The sequence below is a fragment of the Castanea sativa genome, chromosome 5 (assembly GCF_040712315.1).
Source record: "Castanea sativa cultivar Marrone di Chiusa Pesio chromosome 5, ASM4071231v1".
Taxonomy (NCBI): domain Eukaryota; kingdom Viridiplantae; phylum Streptophyta; class Magnoliopsida; order Fagales; family Fagaceae; genus Castanea; species Castanea sativa.
The window spans coordinates 41,697,774-41,716,258 of NC_134017.1; the positions used below are offsets into that span (position 1 = coordinate 41,697,774).

At 32.9% G+C, this 18,485-nt stretch overlaps 1 protein-coding gene across 1 annotated transcript; it reads left to right on the forward strand.

The window, feature by feature from the left end:
• The first annotated feature begins 276 nt into the window (after nucleotides 1-276).
• LOC142636571 (serine/threonine-protein kinase-like protein ACR4) lies at nucleotides 277-2,252 on the forward strand. The gene has a single exon (XM_075810832.1). It carries the CDS (start codon nucleotides 510-512, stop codon nucleotides 1,572-1,574), a length of 1,065 nt encoding a protein of 354 aa, XP_075666947.1. The 5' UTR covers nucleotides 277-509; the 3' UTR covers nucleotides 1,575-2,252.
• The last annotated feature ends 16,233 nt before the right edge of the window (nucleotides 2,253-18,485 follow it).

The following is an 18,485-nucleotide window of genomic DNA, read 5'->3' on the forward strand; positions in this document are numbered from 1 at the left end:
TTGATGCCAAAGTGAAAAGGCAACAAGGCAATCAACTACTAATTATTAAACAAGTATTATCCTCTCAATTCTTGAGAGAGTTACTCCTACTAACAGGAGGTTAGGAAATCCAGTCGTAATAAAGTCATAAAGAGCTACCTAAGAATGACAAAGAAAAGGAAAATAATTAAAATTAATATATATATATATATATATATATATATATATATATATATAGATTAACAAAATATTTATTTCTCATACGTGATATTAAAGCTAAGAGTTTTCCTAAGTTTTCTAAAACTACATCTACATGTCACATAAAATCTTTTGCTTTGCTAAAGTAAAGGAGAGGCGGCCAACCATAAACAAACATATATAGAACTAGTGGAAGATTCCAACTTTCTCACCTATCCACCGATTCCCACCCGAATTTTCTGACAGACAACTGTTTTTCTTGCTTGTTTCTTTCATTCATTGGGTGACTTGACTTGGGTTTATATATATATAAGCTCATTCACTACATTATTATGACCAGTTCTTCCTCTATTCAAATTTTAAGCCCTCATCAAACCCTGCAAATTAAGACAGTAAAAATGAGCCACACTCAGGATATTGTTTATTACTTTGTCATGGTTAGCTTATCTATCTCTCTCATCATTCTTGGTATTGTCCTCTATCTTATTTGCAAAAAGAGGCCTGTTGAATCAGAAGAAAGTCTTCCTATTAAGCTTTGTGCTCGTGCGTACACATTAACTGATATTGATGCTGCCACTGATGGCTTCAACCACCGCAGAATTGTTGGCCAGGGCCGCCTTGGAACTGTTTATGCCGCCGTAGTTGAAGAACAAGTTGCAGCTGTTAAGCGGATTCATCCCCGGCTTGTATTGAGTAATGCAGGATTTGGATTTTCAACCGTGATCAAATCTCTTTCGTTAGCCCAACACCCCCATATAGTGTCAATTATAGGCTTTTCAGAAGCTCCTGGTGAGAGAATTATAGTAATGGATTTTGTTGGCATGGTAAGTTTAGATTTTTATTTGCATCAAAACCCAGATGGGGTTTCTCTATTGGATTGGAGCCACCGCTTGAGGATTGCTGCAGGGGCTGCCCGAGGGCTAGAGTACTTGCATGAAGGCATGGCACCAAATATAGTCCATGGTTGCATCAAGGCCTCAAATATTTTAATTGATTCGAAATTTTGTGCAAGAGTTTGTGATTATGGGCTATCTTTTTTGGCACCCCAAGAGAGGAAAGGTCTAATAGGGTATGTGGATGATGAGTATTGGAGTAACAAAGGGTGTGGACCTTGCAAAGAAAGTGATGTTTATGGGTTTGGGGTGGTTTTATTAGAAATTTTGAGTGGGAGAGTAAGCGAAGAAGGGTTGCTAGTTAAATGGGCATTGCCATTGATTAAGGAAATGAAGTTTTCTGAACTTTTGGACCCAAGACAGGTATTTCCTTCTGATATGGAGCCTCTTGTTAGGATGGCCAAAGTTGCTTCATCTTGTGTTGGTAACTCTAGGAAGAGTAGGCCTTCCATTGGTCAAGTGGCAACAATTTTGAACAGTTTGGAGATGGAGTTACGTGTTTGATTTCAAGGGTCTATCCTCCAAAAAACGCCAAGGACTCAGTACCCATTTTGAACAATTCAGAGATATATTTTTATTAATTGGTGCCTCTTTAAGCCAACAGAAGGTGTCCAGGTATTTCTGGTCTAAAAAGGTTGCTGCTACTGCTACTAGTCTTTTATGAGAATTTTTTTTATGCAAATGAAGAAATTGGAAAATTTGGAGCATTTGACTTTGATCAAATGGTATCATAAAGTATGAACTCTTGTGAGGTTGAAACAGCTTGCTATGTTTGGGAGTTAGCTAGGCCCCGTTTGAGAAGCATTCGAGGGAACTGTTGAAATTCAAAGGTGGGACGGTGCCTTTTCTCTTGTGGACGGTGAATTTTGATCTTCAATTGCGTGTGGAGCAGGGAGTCTTTTTGTGGTGAAAGGGACCCTTTTTTTTTTTTTTTTTTTTTTTTGTTCTTTTAAATCACCATCTTTTTGTGTAGTTCTTTTTCATCATGATTAAACATCATGTGTATATCATTAATGTACATGTATACAATTTTTTATTTTTTGGTGGTTTCTTTTTGCTTTTTAGATTGCCTAGGAAAAAATAATGTCTACATTATCATTATGTATAGTATTAAATTATTAACTTATTGAGAAAGGGGACCGCATTACATTCTGATGGGAAATAATTGAGTCCTTTTGGTGTTCTCACTTTTTAATGCTGAATCTTTTCCTTTGCCCTTTGTTTAATGTATAGGTATTAGTAGTGGTTGTTCTGTTTATAAGAGTAAAACCCTCTTCCTCTCACGTAATAGTAAAACTTAAAATAAATAAATAAATAAAATTTATGATTCATATGATAAAATATTATTTTAAAATTAGTTTATAACCCCATTCATATGCATAGATACATTTAAAAATTTATAATAAGATGCATAATATAATATATATAATTTAAATACTATTGATAGTTATTTTTATATTTTATTAAATCTTAAAAAAAATTTGTAAGGATATTATTAGGTATAAAATGTAAAATGTCTATTTTTTATTATTTTATTATTATTGTGAAACACTTTTTTTTATGATTAAATTATTTTAGTCTCTTTGGTTTTTGTACCTAATAACTCATTTTAATGAATATTTATGATGTGGTCCCACATTTGATTCTAAAATTAAGAAATAAAACTTTTTAAGAATAAATAATTTATGAAACATGGCGCAAAATTGAAACTCTATTTTGGAATTCTAATTTGAGTTTCTCTCGGCTTCACCTATTATTATTATATATAGATTTTGAATAATTTTCTATTTATAACCTTTCAACCATGGAGGTAATTGTCTTTTTTTTTAAACAAATACCAATTAAATGAATCATAAAATTAACACAAAATTTGTCACCTTAATCATATTATCATAATAATTTCAAATGGTGTACGCGCAAGTAGTGAAGTTATTCTCACACATGGATTTTTGCTCATTTTTTGTTAAAAGATATTAGGTTGTAACTTGTCTTATATATACACGTAAACATTCAACAATAGTGATGAGAAAATGATTTTAATTAGGTTAGTGAGTTTGTCATTTCAACTTTTGCATTGTGTATTATGAATGCGTCACTTAGCACCAAATTTTTTTGAAAATAAAATTGGACATGTAACACAAAATTAGATTACAAGTAGAAACTATTTTGAATTCGATAAAAATAATTGAATTGGAAGATAAAAAGGTCAAATTCAAAATTTAAATTACTAAAAACCTAACCCACAATATAATATAATATAATGTAGGATTGATGGAAATGGAATTGGATATATTAGATTATATGCTGTTGCTTTGTCCATCTATATACGCCAGGTCCATAACCAGTCACACCAAGTGCCTTCTTTAGGACTTTTCTCATAATAATCACCCAAATAATGTTGGTTGGTAGGCCTGTCATTTTCCTTGTGCCTCGCTCAAACTCTCCCCTCATTTATAATCATATATAGGGTGTGTGAGGTGCACCAAACATTCCTTATTTAAAAAAAAAAATTTAAAAAAAAAAGGTTTTATAGCTATCATATTTTTGGAAGTCATTTCATATATATATATTAGCAACGAATACATTGACACAAAGACTTTGCCCATAGCTGAACATTTTTTTTTTCCTTAGAGCTATGAAAGAGAACCAATTGGGTATTGTTTGAAGGACACGAGTTAAGAAGAGAATATAACTTGAAATAAGGATTATGGCAATATCTAGATTCCCGCATATGTCCCTGCCAGTTCTTTCTAGTCATCTGACTTTACAATGCGAAGAGCCCTGTAATCATACCAACTGAGAGGTCAGTACCATTAAAAAAAAAAAACTCGAAATGGAGATAATCAATTCGAGCTTCAAGGTCATCAACCTCATCAGGGTCGCCCTACGGTAGGGCAGAGAGGGGGTAGAGAGGGGCCTTGGCCCCCACCCCCATTTAAAAAAGAAATTGGTATACAAAAAATTAAATTTGCTCTTAAAAAAAAAAATAAATAAATATATATATATATATTTGTCTTTCCTCCTCTAAAATATTTAGATATTGACCTACAAGAATATAAATAAATAAATAAATAAATAAATAAAATTAATGTCCCTTTAGCTACAAAAAAAAATAAATATAAATATGGACTAAACTAAAATCGTGCACAAAATAAGAAACATTTATTTTGTATATTATACTTTGTTGATGTGTTTTATAATATGAAATGTTTAAAAAATACTTATTTTGTATGTAGTATTTTGTTGAATATGAAATAGATGGTAGTTTTTATTTTTATATTTTATTTTTTTTGGTTTTAAGCTTTGGCCCCCCTCATGTATGAATCCTGGTTCTGTCCCTAAATCTAATATTGGCATGAACACATGCATTACTACAAATTGTGATTTTTTTTAAAAACTTGTTTCGGAGTTTAATATGTTGCCAATTGAATACCATTCTACTAAAAATTGAAGTCATGTTTCTCCTAACAGATGGTGTTTTTATCATTTTGACACAATAATTAATAATTTATAAACAGAATGATTAGGATGGAGTAAATAAATTTACTAACTTACTCTAGTATGTCTTCAAACCATTGAAACCATGATGTGGCCTTTTCCTTAGCATTGTCCACGGCTGTTGACACAGAATTTGGTAAATCTTGTACCGTTGAGGCAGCCTGGTTTACGGGATCAATTGCAGTTTGCACTGGATTTTCATCAGCCAATACCGAGTGGATTGATAAAACTAGCACCAAAGAAAGTACCAAAACAACAACAACTATCTTTGCCATCACTAATTCCTTCCACCACAATATAAACAAAATTACTTGCGCTTGCTACCTGTTGGCTTCGTGTATGGAACGCAAACCTGTCTACGGCTCAAGTACACACACAGACACAGAGAGAGAGAGAGAGAGAGAGAGGAAAATAAATTTGATGTTCTTATACAAAAATTGTAACTCACGTAAAACTCTATACAATAATGATATAATGATAGGTTAGCCAAGAATGTGCTTGTATATATACACAGAGTAGGATCAACAGCCAAAGCCTGCTTAAAAAACGAATATGTAATTTTTGGAGTAGTTAGTTTTCTTTTCCTTCATTAGGGGTCTAAGTTACAAACAGATAAATACAGGTATGGCATGGTTCGGTCTTAATTTGACACGTATTGAGTGGGATTAGAGGTTAAGAGTATTATAATTCTGGGTTAGGTAGTTTGTTTTCTATTTCCTTGATTAGTGTTTTAGCGTTAGAAAGCAAGTTGCAAACCTGTTTAAATTGTGGTTTGCAGCTTGGCTGCTTGTTAATGTAGCTCTAGAGTAGCGGTTTGGTGATTAAATTTTCTCATTCATCAACAAAAAGAAATTAGTGGTGTGGTTAATTGGGTTTTAATTGGACTTGCCAATGGACAAAAGAAACAACTTAACAGAATAGGAAATTCATTGGTATATAATATTTGCATTAAAGATATATTTGGATTTGGGTAAAATGTAAAACTAACCCTCTAACTTTTTTTAAATTTAATTTCAGTTCTTTAATTTTGCTTTTGTTTATTTCAGTCCTCTAACTTTCAAGTTTATTCAATTAAGGCTTTTTCATTAACTTTTGTTATATGTTGTGGTTAATTTTTCAATTTTATAAATTTTTCTTCAAATTTTTTAAATTAAAAAAAAATAATGATTAAAATATTTTCAAGATTTTTTTTTTCAAAAAATTTTAACAAAAATTAACGGAAAGACCTTAATTGAATAAATCTGAAACTTAGAAGACTGAAATGAAATCTGAAGAAAATTAGAGAGTCAATTTTACATATTAACCTTTGAGTTTATATTATTTGATGCCATACTTATTCTAATATTCAAGTGTACCTAACACTAGCTATGTTAGTCTCAATATATATATACTATAATTAGGGTCCTTATATATATACTTCATCACATGATAAAGATATAGCCGTTTAAGGATTTATACAATGGATGTAGGCCTAGGGCTGACTGGAGCATATAGGCAACTAAGACAATGACTTGAGGCCCCTAAATAAAAGGCTCTCTCTTCTAACTAATTCTATAATATAATATATTTATGTGTACATTTTAATTACGGCTTCTTTAGGACTTTACTCTAGGAAAAAAAAAAAAAGCTCATTTTGTTAGCCAATAAAATGCATTGTATTTTAAGAAGGCCCCACTCATACTCAGAAAACACAGATGATGAAGGTGAAGAGACAAAATTAAATTTAAAAAGCCCCATTGACACACTTAGTCTGTACCTTTTATTTTACTAACACTAGACCACTACCGTTATGGCATTATCACGTGGGTTAATATATATCACATTAACCTATTTGTTATTTTGTTAACTTTTTTTTTATTTTAAAATTTCCAATAGTTTATTTAATTTGTATCGTTTAGAAATATTTTTATTAGTTATTCTTTTAGAATAATTTACTTAATATTAGTACTAATTTATTAAGTTATGTGATAAATAAATGTTTATTTATGCACATGTAGAGTACAAATTGATCACATCATTTAGCAAAGTTGCAATCTTGCTTTTGATATATCAGTTGGTTCTATTGTTCTATTATTTACATTTTATTGGGTAAACTACATATTTAGTCCCTAATCTTTAGGTCAAATGTCAATTTAATCTCTGACATTTTAAATAAGTCAATTTGGTCTCTAACCTTTTGATATTGTGTTAAAATGGTCATTGCCATTAAATAATGTATGAAAAATACTAACGTGATTAATGGACAAAATAAAATATAAATTTATTGCCACTAGGACTACTGCGTGTCCTAAACTAAATAATACTAATAAATAAATACATAAAACTTCAGTAGCATTATTATTTTTTTCTTTTTGTACTTTCTCATCTTCTCGATAAACTTTTCTTGGAAACAAACATATAAAAAAAAAAAAATAAAAATTCAAAACTTAAACTCAAACCCAAACCCAAACTCTCTAGTCTTTGCACCCTTAAATCCCAAACCCATACCCTCTACTTCCCATAATTTCACCCTTAGACCCACACTCCTTCACAAACTCAACCCAACCCATAGACCACCCACCCACATCTCCCTCTCTCTCTACTTGGTCTTCACATCCTCCACCTTCTACCATCCACATCGACCCCCTTTCTCACCATCCATGACCCTCAATCCCACACGCCCATCCCCTTCACTCTCCCCCCTAAAGAAGGCCTAATCAAAGGCCACCACATCACCCTCTCTCTCTCCAACCACTCCTTCCCCTATCACCTACTGAAAAGAGATTATATTGAGGATAAAATCAAGGACGCAAGATTTTTTACCTACACCATGGTAAAATGAATGGACTTTGAAATATTTATAGCTTGCCCAGACCAACCAGTATACTTTTCAAGGCTAGTGATGATGGATTCAACATTTATTTAGTGGTTTTACGGAAAATGAAAGATCATCTTGCATGTGAGAGTGAGACATAGTTGGGATTAGGGCCTCCTCTGCCTACGTGATGCTTTAAGGTTGCATCTATGACTTTTACTATGAGAGTTTTCAGTTTGGATGCCAAGAAAATGGGATTTTCTCTTTGGATGCCAAGAAAATGAGTTTTCAGTGGTTTAGGGGGTGTTTGGATTTCATGTTTTCATAACTCATAACTCTGTTTCGATCACCTATAACTTAAAAATGGTGGGACCCATGACTGAGAAGCTTGTTTGGATTTTGTTTCCAATTATTGTTTCCATCACTCAATTCTCTGATTTTTGAGTGATGAGTTATGGAAACTGAAAACACATTTTAGGTGTTTTCAATTTTCAAAACTCAGTTTTCAATGACATTTTGGTAATTAAACCCACACTGAGGGACCCACGGTCAGAGAAGTCACGTCCTTGCTTTTATTTTATTTTATTTTTCCTCTCCTTTCTTCTTCACAGACTCACTCAATTCAACGGCTTTTTTTGGATTTCATGTTTTCTTTTTCTTTCTTCTTCATAGACTCGCTCCAATGGCCATTTTATTTCTTCTTCTTCATTCTTTTTTCTTTCCTTTCTTCTTCACAAAAACACATGGGTAACTTTATCAAAAAAAAAAAAAAAATCATTGGTACCGATTTCTCAAACCCAGAAAATCATCTGATGAAACACCCAAAGCCAGCACCTCCATCACTCATTCTAGATCTGCTACCATCATCATTTGTTGCTAGCCAACCTTAGATGTGCGCCTCTCAAAGCCTCACATCGTCATCTTCGTTATTGACCTAGGAAAACTCTTGTAAGTCGCACCTCTCATCTCATCAATCTAACATTCCCATCCCCGTTTTGACAAAAACAAAAAGCCATATAGGGTGCTTCTATGGCCTCCGATGATAAAAACCTAGAAGTTCTATCACTAGTCACACACTGAACATTCTTGCTTCTGCATGTTTCGTATTTGAGTGCCAACACGTTAGGAAAAAAAAAAAAAAACCAAATCAACCATTCACACACCTCTATGTGCCTTTGAAGATCCTCTTACATGTCCACACATCGGTTTCATCTTTAGTGAAATCATTCCTGACGTGACCTGCCACATGTCACTGGCACGTTAGTTCTCTTACATTAGTGACACATCGACTTGCCATATCGCTTGCACGCCACCTACCATGTTAGCAACGTCTCTCTGGGCCTGAATCTGACTTGACTTGACTATTCCTGATCTTCAAAAGCTCATATATTCCATAGTGAAGGCATCATCAAGTCTCCAACTTGAATTTGAATTTGAGGGGGAGTACTAAAAATATATTGAGGTTTATATTATTTTATAGCTTACTTATAGTGTAGAGCCCAATTGTACATAACCCTAGCTATGTTAGTCTATATATATATACCCTATTAGCTAGGATCATGTTGTAAAGATGTAGACATTTAAGGCTTTACATTGTGAATGTAGGCTATTGAACTGAAAGTGTGTCGTATCTCTTTCTCTCTTCTCACACTTTTTGCATCTAGTTTATGTTTGCTTTCTTTCTCCAAAAAAAAAAAAGTTTATGTTTCCTTTAATGTCTTTCATAGTTCGCATAGAGGTCACAAGTGGTTTTGAAGGTTGAGGTGTAAGTGATTATGTGTTGGATGTTCGTTATTTCCATCTAGCCTTTCATAGTTCTCACACTTTTTGCATCTAGTCATTTTTATGGTTGCAACTAGTTCATTATTTCCATTTTATTTGTTTGATTTTTAGAAACTAATTCTTTTTTTATTGGCTAGTTGCAACCATAAAAATGAATTGTAAATGCGTTTTTCAATTTTTGGTACATGTAGAAAATAATAATAATAATAATAATAATAATAATAATAATAATAATTTTTTCTGTAATTTAAAAGAATTATATGATTTACATCTTTATTCATAGCAATTATATGATGTACAAGTATATTTTGCAGGCCAAACATCACAATCAATCAACCTAAAATAGTTCACAAAAATTAAAATCAATTATATGTTCCATAGTGCCTAATAACCATCTTTTATTTAAAATAGTCCAATTAGCCCAAAATTTTTCAAATAGACAATCCCAAGTTATAAATGTAGATGTCAAAATTTTCATAACATATTGGAAATCGTTCAATTGATCATGAGATATAGCCACATGTTAATTCCTTTGAATTATCCCAGTTCACAAAAAAATGACATGCGTCACAAGTCATGTAAAGCCATGTGGCTATGTCAGATAGAGAGACCCACATGGAAGGATCGTATTAAATGCAAGATCAAATTAAAATAAATGTTCAAAATTTATAAGAAACCCTTTATAAATACTGAGAGAAAATTCCAAATAAAAAAAACCAATTGATTTTTCTATAAATAGAGGCTTATCATATGAGAAAAAGGAAAATACTTAAAGAAGAAAAAATCCAACTAGCACTCTACTAAAATAGAGAATCATCTCTAAGTCCAAAAGAACACTCTTGCTCATTCAAATCAAGGGCCATTTGTACTCTCCAAATCAAAATCAAAGAAGGAATTTTCCTTCAACTCCTTTTTGATTCAGTTTAAGATTAAGCCAACCACCCTTGATATCAAATCAAATACTTGACAAATCCAATTACACATCCAACCATGAAGACATCAAGGTACGATTCAAGATTAAGTTTCATAAATCTTTGGATTGTAAAGAATCAAACAAAGAGTTGTGCCCATTTTTATAAAAATCAATACAAATTAATATTTGTTGCATTATTTCGTGATCGCGTGATTTATTAATATGAAATTTGTGAAAACCTAACTTGCGATGGATGGAATTAGATAGGGCTATATATGGACCGAGATGTTTGTGAAAAACTCAAGCCTGGCTGGGGAAAAGTGCTCTTTTTTTTTTTTTGGTATAGAAAACAAGCTAAGCTCAAGCCTAAGTTTATAATCAACTATTAAATGAGCCAAGTTTAAAAATAATAATGTTTTTGTGAAAAATATTGTGAATATGATGCTCAATTTAACTATATATAATATAATATTATATATATATACACACACACACACACTAATATTGACTTGAAATTAGATAGTATAAGTTTGTAAATATGTTTATATGATATCAAATTATTATTTTTAGTTTATTGATTATATTAATAATCTATACATAATACAATAAAGAGACAAAAATTTGTAAAGTGTAGTTTTACTATATATGGGAAAATAATAAGTTAATAAAGTAACTCATGAACAAGATTAATCTAGTTTGACAAGAAAATGAACCAAATTTAAACATACAATCTTGTTTGGTATTGAGCTTCACAGGGGCGACTCTACATTCAACCTATGGGGGTTCAAATGAACCTCACTAACCTAGTAAAAAAAAATATTTAGGGAAAAATTAAACTTTATCACCTTAAATTATACACTTAATTACACTTTGCCCTCTAAACTTTTTGAATGCACATTTTACACTCTAAACTATAATAATTGTTACACTTTGCACCATAACATCAAGTTTGTTGTTAACTTGAATGGAAAAGTACGTAATAACGTGAAAAGACTCCATTGTTATTCTTCTCAATCCCTTAAAAATAAAGGATAAATTACACTTTACTACCCTAAACTATACTCTCTATTACACTTTGCACCATAGACTTTGGAGTTCCATCCAAGTTAACAACAAACTTGATATCGAGGTGCAAAGTGTATCAAAGATTATAGTTTAGGGTGCAAAATGTGCATTTGAAAATTTTAGAGTGCAAAGTGTAATCAGGGTTATAGTTTAGGGTGGTAAAGTGTAATTAATTTTTTCAAAATTTAATTTTTTTTAACCTCCTAAATAAAGTTTGAATGCCCTAACCCTAAAAATTTCTAAAGCTTAGCTAAAATAAGCTTGAATATGATCATCTTAACTCTACTTTCACAATATTTTCACAATAAAGGTTAAGTAGCATGTTGTAACTGGTATTCATCTAGACCCAAATCTGACATTTCTTTTTTATCTACAACAAATTGCTACCTAGATGTTATTGTGAAATTTTTGTCAAAGTGTTGTGTTAGTAGCACTACTTTTAAAATATTTAATTTTGGAAGAAAGAAAAAAATGTTTCAAATTTTTTGCTCATTCATTAAAAAAAAAAAAAAAAAAAATCCATTTTCTCTAGGGCTCTAGCTTACTTTGGCATTGACATCAGAATTGAGTTGTCTTTTCCTACATTTTTCTTCTTCATTAGCAAAACATTATACCATCGATACAGCTAATAGATTTTTATTTGCACCTGTGATTCTTTTATCATTCTCTTTATTTTTCTTTCTTTCTCTCTTATATGTTTTCTTAGTTTTTCTCTTTGTCCAGTCAAGTAGTTTGATAAGTGCTCTACATTTTTTCAAGTCCAAGAAGTCTTTTATTGCTTGCTAGGATAGTAATCACGGGTGTGTATGGTTAAAAAGCCAAATACTTTAAAAGCAAAAACTGACATCAGTTATTGTTGGGTTCTAAGACTTTAGGTTCAAATGTATTAGAACTTCATTTTGTAATGTTGGCAAACCATGATCAAAATGTTTAGTCTTGTTTCTAAACTTGCTCAAAGTATGTTTATGTGTAAAGTTGGAATCGAGTGTACTGCAGGATTTACTGTGTAAATCTGTCTGGCTTGATAGATCGAAAATTAAACTTGATCGATCGAAGCTCGTGCAGACTGTTCGTTTGCAGAATTTTTCCAACTTGGCCCAAGCCTGTTTAACATGTAGGGTTTTATGTTTTGCTCTAGGTATAAAAGGAAAAACCCTAGCCATGTTTTCAAGGTTGTTGCAGTTGTTGTTTATGCTGTGTATGTGAATCTCTGTGAGATCTAGAGGTGTTTGTCTTCACATATACTTAGGGTTATCAAGAATTAAGATTATGTCAAGAACTTGATGATCATTCTGCTGCTGCATTAAGAGCTTAAAGATATACAAGCGGGAGTGCTTGTACTTGCTGTGAATCTGAGAAAGTAGTTCGTAGACTCGGAGCTGTCACATGGTCGTGGTAGTAAGTTTCTTACTCGAGGTAGCAATAGGATGTTAGTGGTCTAAGTCGTTATTGTGTAAATTTCAATTCTTTCATAGTGGATTCGTTTTACCTTGAGGATAGCTAAGTTAAATCCTCCTTAGGTTTTTTACTGGTTTGGTTTTCCTAGGTTCTCATATCGTTGTGTTCTTTATTTTCCGCTCTGTTTCAATGATATGATTTATATTTGTTAACCTAGATTTGCATAATTTACTTAAGTTAATCACTTGGCTAAATAACTAGGTTAATTTGGTTGTGTTTAAGGGGTCTAATACGTATAAATGGTATCGGAGCAGGTTAGCTCTTGTGTTTAGATCCTTTGATCTAAGAGTTGATCCTTGACCCCTGTTGTAATGGAACATGGTCACTCTCTTATGATCCCACCTCACTTTGATGGGAACAACTATGCCTATTGAAAAGTAAGGATGAAAGCATTCTTAAAATCCATTGATGAGAGAGTTTAGAATTCCGTTGAATACGGATGGGAGAAGCCCACTACTCCAGTTAGTAAGTGGCAAACTTCTCAGAAAGAAGCAGCTGTTTTTAATAGCAAAGTCATGAATGTTATTTTTAATGCTGTTTCTATGAAGGAATTCAAGAGAATCTCAAATGTCAAGGTTACTCATATTGCTTGGAATATTCTCTAAACTGTGTATGAAGGCACAAAGACAGTTAAAATCAATAAGTTGCAGTAGTTAACAACTAGATTTGAAAGCATTAGGATGTCTGATGATGAAAGTTTTGATGAAGTCTATGCAAAGCTTAATGATATTGTTAATTCTACTTATAATTTGGGTGAAATCTATGATCAACCTAAAATAGTTAGGAAGATACTTAGATCTTTGACTGAGAATTTTAGACCCAAAGTAACTGCCATCACTGAAAGCAAAGATGTGGACTCCATCCCTATTGATGAACTTGTAGGATCTCTTCAGTCCTATGAGTTGGACCTACTTAAGACAAGCAAATCCAAATCAATGGCTCTTAAGTTTGTTGATGATGTTGATGTAAATTGATTTGATAATGAACTCTCTGCTACAGAGGCTGCCTATCTTGCCAAGAACTTTAGAAACTTTCTTATGAACAATAACAGAAGGGCAAGAGGTAAAAATAATGTTGAACTTAGAATTTTTAGGAGGAATGATCCCACTACGGTGAATAACATTGAAAAATCCAAAGAGAAAGTAGGTTAACCTTCTAATAATTCTATGGGTCAACAATGTTTTGGTTGTCAAGGGTATGGTCATGTGAAATTTGAATGTCCAACATTCTTGAGGTCTAAGGGTAAGGCTATGGCTGTAACCCTTAGTGATAATGAAGTTTCTAACCATGAGTCTGGTAGTGATGAGGATGGAAACTTCATTGTTTTCACTGCTACTGCTGTTGTTGATGAAAGTGTTGTTGTTGAGGAGAATCCTTTTGATAAAGAACTCTCTGAGGATGCAAATTTGCAAGAAGCCTATAATAAACTTTGTAAAGTTGCTGCAAAAGATGCTATGAGTATTGATTTAGGCTTAAAGAAAATTGCATCTCTTGAACTTGATAAGAAAAATTTGCTTGTGAAACTGTTTGATGCTAATGAATTGTTGAATAATGTGAAGACTGAGAACATGCTTTTGCTTGATAAAGTTAAGAATTTGGAACTTGAATTGTCAGTTGCTAGAGAACAAACTAATAGGTCTGCAAGCTCCAAACTTGATCACATGCTGAGTGTTCAAAAGTCTCCCTCAGACAAAACTGGTTTAGGTTTTGTAGAAAGCCTCCCGTGAGTGAAACTCATTTCGCAAACTTTGTTCCTTCTTCTAAGCCTCCCGTGAGTGAGGTTGCCAAATCTGTAGAAATTACACCTCCTAGGAAAATTAAGGTTGATCTTCAAGAATCTAAATCTAAGACTCCTAACCCTCCTAAAGGCAAGTTGCATGATAGAACTGTATGAGTTTGTACCTATGTCTCAAGTACAAGATCCTATAGTACTTATTGGTGAGTTGGTAAAGGCTTTAAACCTTTATTCCAATTCTGGAGTTGCTCAGAATTCTAATGTGAATGATAACTCTAATGCTAGAGTTGCATCTAAAAAATTTTGGATGCAAAAGACTCGATCTAATTGAGTCTTTCTGACATGGTCCTTGTGTTTCATTGCTCTATTCTTTGTGACCATTCTTCTTTGTTGGTTTTTGTTTTTTTGGTTTTTTTAGGATTTGCATTGCATAACATTCATGCATTTCATTCTAGGATTGTCTTTATTATTTCTTTTAAAAAAACAAGGGGAAAAGGAAAGCAAAAAGTGTTTTGCATTATTTTTATTGGATTTGAAATTGAGGTTGACAAATTATTTTTACATAACATGTCTATGTACCTTGTTTCAACTTGGATGAGCTTATTTATTGCATTTTATTAGTTTGAGCTTTGTAGTGCATGTTATGTGGGAAGATGTTTATAGTTTTTGATCACATGATCTTGATCTTGAAATTACATGCCTTTGATTGTTGGACTTGAACTTATTGAAAAATGCATAAATAACCATCTCACCATTGTTTACTAACCAATCATGAACACCTTAGTGTATATCATAAGATTTTGTGCTTGAGAAAGTGTAGCACATGCACAAAAAGAGCATAAGGTGTAGCCTCGGTTTAAATAAAGTTGGTGTGTACATTATTGGACTATAATTAACTCAATCAAATAAAATTGGTGTGTACATTATCTTGGCTATCTTAATAAGTTTCAAATCAAATAAAATCGGTGTATACATTATGAGGCAAATTCAAGAAACTTACATGATTGCAAGTTTTTATTCTAGGAGATGTGGGAGTTATATGATGTAACTCTTTAAGGAATAGTCTCTTTTAAATTTATGTGATGGATTTTGTAAAAATTGTGATTAATTACTATCTACTTATCACCTCACATGTATCTCAAACTTTTGCTAGTTGCACACAGTTCACAAGTTATTTTTTGTCAAGCTTTGTACATGTTGTTGTGTGTGATTTTGTTTTGGCCATCCAAGATTGAAAGAATCTTGATTTTGATGCAAAATGTGTTTAAAGAGTTTTTGAGGAAAATTTGATTGAAAATATTACTTTTGGATAATGAGGGTTAAATTCAAGTATTTTTGAAAAGTATTTCATCTCATACTCATGTATTTTATTCATAAAATACTATGCTTTAAGGAGGTTCTGCATTTAATTGATCAGTTTTTCAAAAAATTGTTTTTTCCAGATTTTCGATCGATCGAGTGTGTTTTTCAACCGATCGAAATTGCGATTAAAATTTTGGTTTGAATCTGTCTGGGTCGATTGATGCTGGATCGATCGAATGTAATTTTCAATCGATTGAACCTGTTTTTCGATCAATCAAAAATCGTTCAGAGGGTTTTTAAAACATAAGCTTTTCACGTGTTTGCCACTATTTAAATTTTTTTTTCAAAAAGTTCTTTCTCTCTCTCTTCGATCGATTAAGGATTCAAAGCAATTTTTTGTCATTTTCCCTCCAAATTTTTGCAAGGTTTTTGTCTTCTAAGGCCGGTAAGACTCTTTTGCCCCTCCTTTTTCAATTATTTTCATGTTTCATGCATATTTTTCATGCATTTTGGGGAAATTTCAAACCTATGAATATTTGGGGATTTTGGTGATTTCAATCTTTTCTTTCTATGTTGATCAATGGGTTTTTGTTGTGGGATGATATAAATATGATCTTTGTAAATTAATTTGATCAATTTGTTGATTTTGGGAAAAGTTGAATTTTCTAGGGCTTGAAACCACCCGAATTGGGGATTTTGTTCAATTGACCTTTAATTGATGAAATTGGCTTGTTTGTTTAATTGATTTGATCATTATTTTCAGTTAGCTATTTTATGTAATGATCAATTGGTCAATTTGTTGAGTTTTTTAAAAATGGGTTTTCAAAATTTTGGGGTTTTTGATATACATTTTATGCTCAAGCCAATTTTGTCATTTTAAAGTGAAATTGAACTTATTCTCACTGCATTAGAGCATGCATCATGTGTTGATATTGTTCATGCATCATATAGATTATTATTTTCTATATTTTTGTGCTAACTTGCAGTCTGCCCTTGGTTTTTTGTTTTTCTTTTTTCTCTCTATTTCTTTTGTGTCTGTCCTTTTGATCCTTAGCATCATGACTAGAAAGACTAGAGTTAATAGGCAATCCTCCTTTTCTTCTGTTCCCACCTTTGATAGTGAGAGGTTTCTAAGTGAGAAAAACCAAGAGACATATGAGAAGCTGAACATTCTTAGGTCTGTGTGGGCGTAGCGGAAAGTAGTGTTAGATGGTGAGATTTGGAGAAATTTTGAGAGTAGGGGTTGGCTTCCTTTGTTGGACATTTCACATCCCCCTCTGGCTGCCTTGATTAGAGAGTTCTACTCGAACCTTTTTGTCCACTCCTATGATTCCAATACTCTGGTGAGGAGTTGGATACAGGGTGAAGAGTACACCATTACTCCTTTGGTGGTGGCTACTGCACTTGGGGTGCCTTTGGTCCAGCATCCCGTTTATCCTTACGATGAGTCTCCACCCCTTGATAACATCATGTCATATCTTACTGGGTCTTCTATCTAGTGGGGCTCTGATTCTCAGATCACTTCTCACGAGTTGACCAAGATTCATTATCTCTTTTTCTGGATTTCTTGTTATTCCATCTAGCCTATCTCTCACCTGCACACTATTCCTTTGGAGCGATGTGCATTTTTGTATGCACTTGTCGCGGATGCTTCTATGAGTTTTTCTCATCTTTTCATTCGTTCTTTGATTGAGGTTCATAGGGGTAGTTCTATTGCTCATGGTCTGTTCTTTCCCATTTTTATTCATCGGATTTTATTACATTTAGGATTAGATGAGTTTCTGGCGTCTGAGACCGTTCATATTATAGCTCCTATAGGTGCCACCTTTCTTAGGCAGAGGGCTGCTCATATGCGAGCTAGCTCTAAACGCCCTAGAGTAGAGTCTTCCTCTAGTGCACCTCCTCCTTCTCCTCGTTTGACAGGTGATCCAGCTGCTGATGATTATGTCAATCCGACTGCTGCTATTGCTCCTTCACTTACTACTTCGGATGTTTCTAGCATTTGTCATGATTTGGATACTGTTATGATCGTTTAGGCGGCTCATGGTCAGCTTTTGGTGGACGTGCTTATCGCGCTTCAGGCTTTAAGAGTGGATTTGGCGAGTTTTAGGCAGTCACCTCCACCACCTCCTTTTGATGATGAGTGAGTGTCTTTTGGCAATTCGTCACAAAAAGAGGGAGTACATATGGATAGGAGTTTTTGCTGAGAGAGGGAGATTTTTGTTGTTTTGGAGCTATGGAGATTTAGATTGTATCTAGGTGCTTCATCATGTATTTATATTTTTTTGGGTTGTCTATGATAGGGGGAGATACTATGATATGTTTATTTTTGTTTCTTGTTTCACATTGTGCTACATTGATTATTGATTTATATTTATGAGGATATTCATGGTATATGTCTTGTAGTTTATGATTATGTGAAATCAAGAATTTATTTTGTTTACTTGTATATTCCACACACGTGTTTATATGTTTGTTAAGTGTTACAGGACTATACAGGTTGACTCAGTCATGCTACTGTCTACACTTGCAACTGATAGATAGTAGTTAGGTTGAATTTGTTTTTGTTGGGAAATGTTTTGTAATGGGCTGTTTTTGTAACTTTGAGCACTTTGTTTAGTTTGTCTTTTGTCACGGATTGCCAAAATGGGAGTTTGTTGGGTTCTAAGATTTTAGGTTCAAATGTTTTAGAACTTCATTTTGTAATGTTGGAAAACCACGATCAAAACGTTTAGTCTTGTTTTTAGACTTGCTCAAAGTATGTTTATATGTAAAGTTGGAATCGAGTGTACTGCAGGATTTACTGTGTAAATCTGCCTGGCTCGATCGATCAAAAATTAGACTTGATCGATCGAAGCTTGTGCAGAT

What these genes read in the sequence shown, in the direction of transcription:
- LOC142636571 (XM_075810832.1), top strand. Translation starts at nt 510, where the DNA reads ATGACCAGTTCTTCCTCTATTCAAATTTTAAGCCCTCATCAAACCCTG.